General features: G+C 35.0%; 2 protein-coding genes across 2 annotated transcripts; both read left to right on the top strand.

The window, feature by feature from the left end:
* Positions 1-1,216: 1,216 nt before the first annotated feature.
* Positions 1,217-1,908, top strand: CBG04349 (the record flags this gene model as incomplete). The annotated part of the gene is made up of 3 exons (XM_045242868.1): positions 1,217-1,277; positions 1,362-1,813; positions 1,864-1,908. The coding sequence occupies 3 exons, from the start codon at positions 1,217-1,219 to the stop codon at positions 1,906-1,908; spliced, it is 558 nt and encodes a 185-aa protein (XP_045092649.1).
* A 4,359-nt stretch (positions 1,909-6,267) lies between these two features.
* On the top strand, positions 6,268-7,604 carry CBG04348 (the record flags this gene model as incomplete). Its single annotated transcript, XM_002630358.1, has 5 exons — positions 6,268-6,351; positions 6,588-6,761; positions 6,808-7,020; positions 7,073-7,493; positions 7,567-7,604. Coding segments are annotated over 5 exons (930 nt in total), but the record flags the coding sequence as incomplete, so codon positions are not given.
* Positions 7,605-11,349: the final 3,745 nt, after the last annotated feature.

The following is an 11,349-nucleotide window of genomic DNA, read 5'->3' as shown; positions in this document are numbered from 1 at the left end:
GGTTTCTCACTGAAAATCCTCGTCCCCCGGCGGCACCTTTTTTTGAATTTTCTTTCTTTTCAACGCCGTTTTTTGGGAATTTCGGATTTTTTTGAATTTTTTCGCAATAATATTCGGGAAATAGATAACTTTTAACACATTTTAATGCAATAAAAATTTTTGGTCGGAGTCCCCCTTTAACAATCACCAAATTCTGTGTGTGAGTGTGTCCGTTTGTTCCCGTATCACCTTCCCTAACGAAGTCCAGAATGAACCAAATTTTCCCAAAATTTCACAGATTACCCGAAATAGCCGCGAGATGATGCCCGAGTATTAAATCTTTCGAAATTTTGTGTCTGACGTCTTCTAGAGACGTTCTTCTATTTCTACAGTGCAAATTTTTAGAAAAATATTGAAGAAATATTCACGTCATTTCCGTCTAACCGCCCAAATTTTTTTCTTATCCACGCTATTTCTGAGAGAAAGGTGATTTCTGGAAATATTCTTTTAGTATGGATTTTAAAGATTTGAAAGGAAGAAAAAATTCTGAAACAGTGGAAAGGAAAGAAAATAAAAGGAAAAAAAGAAAAGAAAGAGAATGCGAGGAAAAATTTAAAAAAATCAAAAAAAAAATTAAAAATCCGACTTTCCGAATTCTAGGAATTCTAAATAACCAAAATATCGAATTTCGAAATTTCCTAACAGACCATGAAAAAATAGTCCCTGGAAAAATGACAAAACCTGTCTATAAGACAACGGGTACTGTAAGCGGGAGCTAGGAGGCTCAGCCCGGAGGGGCGCAAACCGACTGTTTCTCAAAATTCGAAAATTTCGAAATTCAGAATTTGCGGAGAACAGAAAGTTTAGTAAACCTGACTTTTAGTTATCAAAAATTTGAAACTTCAGGAAGGTCGCGAAGCGACGAATAGTAAAAAAAGGTTAATTCCAGCTGTTTGAAGCGCAGGAGGCGCGTCAAACAGGCTGGTAGACTTTAAAAAATATTGATTGAGTTCGCGTATTCAATAAATGAGCGTCTAAGCGCTATCTTAGAATATTTTTATAATTCCATCTCTTTTATATTGCAAGAACTTTTTTCAGGATTATTGAAGCAAGTATCAGGCTCAAAGAATTGAACGTGGATAATGCTCGGGAAGTATTTGAGGGAATTTTTGAGAAATTGGATGAACCCAAACAGTTTTTGAAATGCTATTCAAATCTCGAAACGACGGCTTCCGATATGAAGGAGTTGTTGGTGTTACCTGGAAAAGTTTGGAACTTTGATCCGAAGGTGTTGGAGAGTACGGTAGAAGTGGTGGGAGTGTTTAAAGAAGCCTACAAGATGATTGAGGAGATCAAGGAATAGAAGGTGGCAACAAATCCAGAAATTGAGAACTTTCCACTGGATGGAGAGGATGTGAAGGCTGTTTCTGATGGGACCAATGTGTTGGAAACGATTCGAAATGTACAAAATGGATTGGAAATGATGAAGACGTTGGATGTTGAGAATTTAGGAATCAAAGACTCCTGGGACCTTTTGGATTCTTCATTGTCACAGTTTTTTGAGATTCTGTCAAGCCAAAAGATTTGGAATTCATCCAATGTTTCATTTCCAACCAATCTTCCAATAGACACAATCAAAACATTCATCGAAGACGAGTATCAGGAGAATCAGAGAAATGATATTTTGAATTTTCTAAAAGAAATTCAAATATTGAAGACTGATTTTCATGAATACCCAAATAAATTGGAGAAGATGAATGAGGCAATGGAAAAAATGAAAAGATGGGAGGATGAAAAAATGAATCCAGTGAAGACGATGGTTGATTGTTTTGAGGTAAAATGGAAATTCGAGAAAACCAATAATCGGAACTTTTATATTTTCAGATGGAATGTAACGCCTCATTGAAACTTCCCGAAGCTTCCAACTAGTGCTGCGGATTTTTATTATTGAACTTTTTTCAAATAAAGTTTTTGAAAAAAAGATCAATCTATAAATATTAAATTTCTAAAAATTTAATTTCTGGGAATCTTTCAAATCTGGAATTTCTGAAAAATGCCTTAAGGATTTCGGATTTTTTATTCCAAAGTAGAAGCATTTCTATTTTTTAAATCATTTAGTTTTCAAAATTATTTTTAAAATATTAAAGTTACCAGTCGGTTTACGCCCCCTGTCGGGGGCTCAACCTCCTGGCTTCCGCTTTCTGTATCTTTTAATTTCTAATTTCAAAAATTTTGAGTTTCCGAATTCGCCAAAATTTGTGAAAGTTTTGCATACTATCAATTTTCTTCGAGGAATATTTGATTTCCCAAATTTTTTAAAATTTCCAATACTGAAAAAATATTTTTATGTTCTGAAATCCGGAGTATGTGAATTCCCGGTTTTCTGAAGCTTCACATTTTGGATAACTAAATGTCCTGGTTTACTGAAATTTCTGGTCTCCGAAGATGCTGAAATTCGAAATTTTCGAATTTTGAGAAACAGTCGGCTTGCGCCCATCCGGGCTGAGCCTCCTGGCTCCCGCTTACAGGATTTTGTGGTCCACTGCCAGAGACAGTGACACAATTGGTTCGGCGTCGAAGACAAGAGAGAAAACGATGAAGAGTTCAACGAAAGTGAGGAATTAGAAACTGTGAACCTGAATGTTAATAGAAAGAACATTGACTTATTACTAAGTCTTTATTGAATATAAATTATAGAGAAAATGTTAGCGAAAGATGACTTAAGGTCATCTCAAAGGCAAGAGAGAATTAATGTGACATGTTTGTGCAGGTGACTTGAACTTGGCGCTGGAGAAGCGTGTTGTTGGTAGAGTTTACGCACGAGACGCTTCAAACTGGTGACGTTGGCGAGAATTTGAATGCAGGCCGTTGCGGTGTAAGAGATCTGAAGAAACCTGAAAGAACATTAGAGAGGATTTTCCTCATTTGAGATTAAAGACTCGTGGAATATGTGATATTCCACGACACATATTATAGACAGGCTTTGTCTTTTTTACAGGGACTATTTTTTCATGGTCTATTAGGAAATTTCGAATTTCGATATTTCGGTTATTCAGAATTTCCAGAATTCGGAAAGTCAGAAGTAAGGATATCCGGAAATTGGAAAAGTAAGACACTTGGAAGTTCAGAGATTAGTAAATTTTTAAAAACCAGATATAGGAAAACATTAATTTTGAAATCTAGAAAATTGTTTGAATCTGTTTGTCTCAAATATCGAAATTTGGTATATCAGATTTTAAAGAATTGGAAAATTTCGAGATTCGCATACTTACTAAATGCCGGGATGGCCTGAGACGGCCCTGTCCGCAAAATGTATAGAATTTCGAAAAAGTTTAGAAAATCTAGAATTCGAGAACCTGAAAAATTGGAAATTCAGAAATTCAACTTTTCGAAAAACATTCTAGTCGAAAAGTTTTGGAACTTTGAAAAATCGAAAATGTAGATTTCAGAATTCGAAAACTCTAAATGTCAAAAATTTAGACATTCCGAAAATTGAAAACCTGAAATGTTGGAAAATCTGAAAATTTGAAATTTTTTGGCATATTCGGTGAATAAAATCTCAGAAATTTATATATTCCGAAATTTGAAAGAAAGGGCGCTGTTATTTTTCCTCCCATTCTGTTTCTTTCCTTTTTTCCTTTTATTCTCTTTATTTTCCCCTGTTTCAGAATTTTTAGAAACTTCCTTTCAAATCTTTAAAACCCATGCCAACTCAGGTAAACGATTCTGAATTAGATCTGACTTCATTCGGAATTAGATCTGGGTTCGTTCGTAAATAGAAGTGGCATGATCTAATACAGAATTTAGCTGATCTAATTCCGAACGAACACCGAATGAACTACGAACGAATTAGATCTAATTCCGAACAGACCAGCGGGATTTCGGAGCATCGTAGCGCGCGCTTTTCAAATTTTGATTTCTTTTCAACGCCATTCACTTTATTTATAATAAAATTTATTAAAAAAGAAAACAGAACAAGTATGAGAAAAAGAAAAACATTGATTAAAATGTAGAAATAGGAAATCGGAACGAAAATGAGGGGTGTGATACAAATGAATGAATGGGATCAGCAAAAAAGAAAACGATGAGATGCGTCCAAATCTGAGCCCGTATGCTTTTTTGGAGGGGGATTTTCGTCCAACGAGAATATTCATTTTTCAAATTGATGAATCCAGGTTGTGAAGTTTGTTCGAAAGGGTGCATCTTCGTTGTTAACCTCCACAAATTGGTGATTGATTTCAGTTGATCTGAGGTCAGATCGAAATACAAATAAAATGGTAGTCCAAAAATGGAAATTATTAGAGGCGAAAACGGTGGGCATATCTTACTACACGAAAAGAGGAGAATGATCTCCGTTGGGGTGTAGACACTATCAGACCCCACCAACATACTCGTAAAACGACAGCTTCCTCGCTTTTACCCCTTTCAAAAAGACAAAGTTTGAAAACAACAGATCAAAAATGGAAAGGACTTTCCGAACAACCTAATATATACCTCACGTCTTTAACTCAACTTTTTCTTTTTTTTTTCGAATTTCTGATTTTAAATTCAAATGGTTCTTGGGGTAGTTTTTGGAGTTTCCGAAACTGGAAAAACATTATCAACTGTTCAGAAAAAAGAAGGGGAAATTGTCTGCATAAGAATTTTCTAAGGAATTTTTCCTACTTTTAAGGACTAATTTGAAAATTCAAAAAAGGTTTAGTTATGTTATAATTTTCCGCAGTTTCAAATCTTTAAAAAAATAAGGGGAAATTGTTTTTCTGCATAGGCGTTTTATAAGTATGTTTTCCTATTTCTAAGGACTAATTTGAAAATTAAAAAAAATTATTGGGATAGTTTTTCGAATATTCTAAACTGGAAAAACATAACTTTCATAAATATGTAAAAAATATTACGAAATCGATTGAGAGACATATGTTCTGTAAAAATCCAAAAATGTTTTCATAAATTGGGATTCGAAAACATGGAAAGCAAACTTCATGTATTGCCAGAAAAGGGAACTTTTTCGCATAGCTATTCAGAAATTTCTAGGGACTTTTTCCACATTTTGTAAATGTCTTTTCAAGCTCTAAGCATACTTTTTAATGGCTGAAGTAACTTTAAAGGGCTAATTTGACTTTCAGACGGATTTGTTTTTTGTATCCATTAATTTAGGGTTCTAAGCTTACTTTTAAGGACTGAGCCTACTTTTATCACCTCTTCTATTGTTCTAAGGTACCTCCAGAGGACCCTTCTATTACAGGGGACCTTCAATTAGAGAGAGCCCTTCTATTTTTCCGGGCAGTTTTTTTCCGAACTTTTGCTTCGAAAAATTCGACGAAATTTCGTTCAAAATTCATGAAATCTGCCGATTTTAAGATTCTTAAATTTGCAAGATTTCCATCGAAAAATAGAGTTTCAACAAATTTTTATTCAATTGTGGAGTTTCCGAATATTTTCCACCGAAAAAGTACGGAAATTTTCTGATTTCAAAACACATTTTGAAAAGAGGTTTTTTTTCACAGAAGGTCTTTCTATTACAGGAGGCCCTTCTATTAAAGGGGGCCCTCCTATTTTTCCAAGCCCCTCTCGGAGGGCCCTTCTATTAGAGGGACCCTTCTATTAAAGAGACCCTTCTGCTATGACAGCATACCAAACCTTAATCAAGTTATCATTGATGCCTGGCTACTGGTCGCGCCGTTTCTAGTTCTCTTGAAGTATTTTTTCCAGATTCTCGAACGCTGGACATGGAATGAGAACTGTATTTCGTTGATTGGAATGGGATTACACCCGGAATCAATCGTCCGTTAACAGTTGATCCGTCCGAATGATTAATTTTACGAAATATGAAGGATTTTAACGATTTGGCAATGATAAACAAGGAAGATAAAACTTTCATTCTTGTATTTTTTTTGATTAATCGCTGGATAAAAGTTTCGGGTTAATCAGCTGGAACGGCAAACACGACAGTTTTTAGATAACAGAGAACATAAATAGACCAAAAAGACGCTTTACAAATTTTCAAAAAATTGGTTTCAGAAGACAAAACAAATATTATAGAATATAAGAAGGAGCGATTTTCAAAATTTTCGATTTTCAAAAATCCCAAATCACTTCGATTTCCAAAATTTCTGTGAAGTTTCAGTAAAATCACGTGAATTTCCAAAATCCCAGAACTCGAACCGTTCGAGTTCTGTGAAAAATCCCAGAAATTGCAACGTTCAATTTCTATGAATCACGTAAAATTTCCAAATTCCCAGAAATTTTGGAAATCGAAGTGATTTGGGATGAAAATTGAAAATTTTGAAAATCGCTCCTTCTTATATGTTAAAAAAAATCAGATATAGTTTAAAAACATTCACACCTCTCTTAAGAAGCGAATTGTCAGAACAGGTGATTTTTCTCTCAAATCTGATTTCCTACAGAATATGAAAATTTTCACCTATTTCAGAATCACGTGTGTGACAGGAATCATAAAAAAAAGTCCCACTTTTACTTCAGTCAGTGCCAAACTCATGACTTTGCAAATAGATTTTTCTGAACCCCGATGGCTTATAATCTTTTACGATGTTATCGGAATTATTTCTCTATGCCTGAATTCTTTTGGGATTTATCTTCTAATTTTTCAGTGCAAAAAACTGGGAAAATTCCGTCACTATCTATTAGGATTTCAAATTGTTTGCACTTTGCTTGATATTCAATTTAACTTTCTCACTAAACCAATACTTTTGAATCCACTACTGGCATTTATTTCAGTTGGAGCTTTATCAACTTATTTCGATATTCCCACCCATTACTGTGTGGTAGGGTTTAAAAAATTCAATATTTCATAAAAATCATACATTTCAGATTGTTTGTGCTTTCCTTGCCCTTGTACAGTTAGAATTCCTTGTGTTGTGCTTTCAGAAGAAGCATCAATCGATTTCTGAAACACTGAAGTATCACATGCTCCCCGGTCCATTAAGATACTTTGGCTATACATTATGTTTTATTGCTCCAAGCACTCTCTGTGCAATAATACAATCCTTCCACATTTCGGAAAAAGAGCAATTCGATTATATAGTGAGTGTACGTTTGAATAAGAATAATGGCATAGTCTAAAATTTTTCTTCAGACTTATCCAGAATTGTTATCTGGATTTATGAGGTTATCTCATTTTGTGCTTTACATAAAACCGCCATATATGAATTGGATTTTTGCATTTTTAATGTTAGGAGCAGCCACACTAACAACTATGTTTTTATTATTCATTACTGACATTCTTCGGATGATGTCTTTAGTGAAACTCAGATTATCCTCAGTTACTTATCAAAAGCACCAAGAAGCCGTCCAAAGCTTGGTGGTTCAACTCATCACATCCACATGCTGCTTATGTCCTCCATGTCTTTTAGTGGCAACTGTATATCTGGAAGTTGACAATGGGCAAAAAGTATCCAATATTTTGATTGCCTGGTTCACCAGCCATACCTCAGTAAATATGATGTCTCTATGTTTTTTCTTCCCACCATACCGGAAGTTTTTTGTACAGCAAACTGGTAAGTGAGTTTCGAATTTGATAAAGCCTGATTTCCACCCAAATTTAATCTCAAAATATGCACAAAGTTCCAGAAACCGAAGACGAATTGCTGCCACAGCATCTTCAGTAATCTTTTAAAAACGATGTCGAATGTTGAAATTAAGTAAAAAGTTTGAATTCTGCCTGATCCCTTACTCCAGATGAATATTGATTTTTCTGAACCCCGTTGGCTTATTATCTATTACAATGTGATTGGATTCATTTCTTTCTGTGTTAATTCTCTTGGCATTTATCTTCTGATGTTCCACTTCAAAGTACTAGAGAAACTCCGTCACTATCTATTAGGATTTCAAATTGTTTGCACTTTATTTGATATTCAAATAAACTTTTTAACCAAAACTGTTCCCTGAAAGAAATGAATCCAATCACATTGTAATAGATAAAGTTGAAGTATATTTTGGAACTAAATGCAAGCCCATGAGTTTCTATTTTCAGATAGAAGGAAACATTTCTCATCAAATTCTCACCGCTGGATAAAAGTTTCGGGTTAATCAGCTGGAACGGCAAACACGACAGTTTTTAGATAACAGAGAACATAAATAGACCAAAAAGACGCTTTACAAATTTTCAAAAAATTGGTTTCAGAAGACAAAACAAATATTATAGAATATGTTAAAAAAATCTGATATAGTTTAAAAACATTCACACCTCTCTTAAGAAGCGAATTGTCAGAACAGGTGATTTTTCTCTCAAATCTGATTTCCTACAGAATATGAAAATTTTCACCTATTTCAGAATCACGTGTGTGACAGGAATCACAAAAAGAGAAACTCATTTTTGTTGTAGTCAGTGTAAAACAGATGAATCTGGATATAGATTTCTCTGAGCCCCACTGGCTTATAATCTATTACGATGTCATTGGAATTATTTCTTTTTTTCTTAACACTCTTGGCACAGCTATTTTTCGGTGGGAGCTCTATCTACCTATTTTGATGTTCCTACCCATTTTTGTATTGTAGGTTAATAACAATTGGATAGCTTGATATGAAAAAACATTCCAGATGGTTTGTGGTTTTCTTATCGTTACACTGAAAGAAGTACTCGTGTTATGCTTCCAGAAGAAGCATCAATATATTTCTGAAACATTAAAATATCACATGCTTCCTGGTCCATTTCGATATTTTTCATATTCACTATGTTTTGTTGGTCTTGTAAGTCTATGCGCAATTTTTTAATATTTCTATACTTCCCAAGAGAAACAACTGAAATATATAGAAATGGTATGATTTCGAGTGGGTACACTAACAAGTCTATTTGTATTTTTCATCATTGACATTCTTCGAATGATGTCTCTCTTGAAACTCAGATTATCTACAGTAACTTATCAAAAACATCATGAAGCCATTCACAGTTTACTGGTTCAATTTATAACATCAACTTTCTGTTTATGTCCTCCATGTATTCAATTGTGTATTTGGATGTTCCAAATGGTCAAAGTATTTTCAAGTTTTTGATTGCCTGGTTCACCAGTCATTCCTCTGTGATTATGATTTCTCTATGTTTATTCTTCCCACCTTACCGGAAGTTTTTTGTGGAGAAAACTGATAAGTGAGTTCTGAATTTGATAAAGCTACCGTATTTCCTCTAATAGAAGCCCACCTCTATTTGAAGCCCACCCTCTGACGTGCTTAAAAACATAGAAGCGCATCCTCTAACAGAAATACGGGCACTCTAGTTAGTTCAGTTTGAACAGTCCAGATCGTCTATTCGGTTATTGTGGACATTTCCTTCCTGTTTCAAAAAATTTCTGTTAATTTCAGTTTTTGGTAGTTTCCTGAGAAGGAGGTTGAAAAATAGAAGCCCATGGGCTTCAATTAGAGGAAATACGGTATATTTCCGCCTGATTTTAATACCAAAGTGGACACAAATTTTTCCAGAAACTGAAGAAGAATTGGCATCACTGCATCTTCAGCGTTATTTTGAAAAATGTTTCCAATATTGCAAAAAATATTGAAATCGGATCACAGATTTCGAAAGTCAAAATTCTCGATAATTCTTTGAATCTTCAGTTCAGCAAATTATTAAGTTTTTTCGGAAAGGTTTTGTTATTTTTGATTTGTTGTTTTAAAACGTTTTTTTTCCAAAATCTGGTTTATTGCCTTTGTACAGGTGATTCTCGACCAAGAGCGTCATCAAATGCCATAAAATCTTATAAAATGCTATAAATCAGAAAACATTTGCCTTCAAGAAACTACCTCGTTATTTTAGTTTTCTTGACTAGCGAATATGTCTTTCAAATAAACCTCACCTGAATGTCAGAATTCTTCTTGTGACGAAATCACAAAAAGAGCAACTCAATTTTGTTTCAGTCATTTTAGAAGTGGTTTGAAAATAAAAAAAACAGCAAACCTAAGATCAAGTCGATAAACTCCAAAGCCTGGTTTTTATCGATGAACATCGTCTGAAAACAGGTGAATTCTTCTTTTTTATAACGGATCTCACTGTTGAGAGCTTAAAATCTCACCTATTTCAGAATCACGTGTGTGACAAAAATCACAAAAAGAGAAACTCATTTTTGTTGTAGTCAGTGTGATTTGGCAATGATAAACAAGGAAGATAAAACTTTCATTCTTCTATATTTTTTTTTTTTGATTAATTGTCGACGAAATAACTATCGTCGATACAGTAAGCAGAAGAAGAAGAAAAGGAATCAATGATCAGAAAGATGTGCAAAAGGGTTTATGGGCGGCAATAACCCGAGGGCTTTTATGGGCGATCAACGGGAGATCGTAAAATATCATGAATATAAACACCATTTTCGCTGTATTGTATATCATTCATTTTTATCTTATTTTTCTTTAGTTTCTTATGAATAAAGGTTTAATTACCCAAGTTTGAGGCTCGACGAGAAAAGATCGAATTTGATATGGTGACCCAGGCACCCCAAGGGAGTGGGAGGATCCGCAGTCAAATTGGGATCTCGAAGAGACGTGTTGAGGATTGCCTGGATGAGGAGGTACAGGAACAGAGCGACATTGAAGGATTCAACGTTGATGATCTTCAACAATTCCTCGAAGATTTGCATGAAGACTTGCAAAAACTGCAAAAGCGCTGTCAGACTTTGGCAGATTTGGATCGGAAATGGAAGAATTTGATGGATGAGGATCTCTCAGGAGAAGAGAGAAAGATCCAGGAACAATATGTTGTTCAATATGGAAACTATTTGGAGACACTTGAACGTGGAAAGATCAGGATTCAGGTTCTGAAGGACTTATATGTCATTGGTCTCAATCGGATAAGATTATTGGATGAGAACAGATTGATTCTGTTGCCAACGTTGGGCGAACTATCCAAGGAAGGAGCTCAACAAGACGAACAAAAGGTGATTTCGAAAAATCCACCTGGGGAAATTCAAACGGCTGAACAGTTCATGGACAAGAGAACGGATGACAAATTGGGGGCAGTGCAAGCGGTTGCAGCTCCTCCGTCTAATCAACCCATTCTGGTGAATACATTCGGGCACATTACTTTGCCACAAATGACTCTACCAACGTTTACGGGAAACGTAATGGCATGGTATGAGTTCAAGGAATCATTTGAGTCGATAATGAACAGCATCAAAGTGGACGAGCTCACTAAGCTGCATTATTTGAAATCGGTCGTCAGTGGAGAAGCAGGAGAGTTGGTCAAGTATCTGCAAACAACTCACAAAAACTTTGAAATTGCTATGACAATGCTGGAAGAACAATATGGAGGGAAAGAACGGATTCAACATGTATTGCTACAACAATTGAGAGAGATTCCTGATGTTACATCAAGCAATACGGACGCTGCTACTCTACAATTGTTCATCACAAAGGCTACTTCCATTTTCA

The sequence above is a fragment of the Caenorhabditis briggsae genome, assembly GCF_000004555.2.
Source record: "Caenorhabditis briggsae complete genome, chrII, whole genome shotgun sequence".
NCBI classification, from domain to species: domain Eukaryota; kingdom Metazoa; phylum Nematoda; class Chromadorea; order Rhabditida; family Rhabditidae; genus Caenorhabditis; species Caenorhabditis briggsae.
The sequence above is the reverse complement of the archived record's forward strand: the minus strand, read 5'-3'. Positions and strand labels throughout refer to the sequence as shown.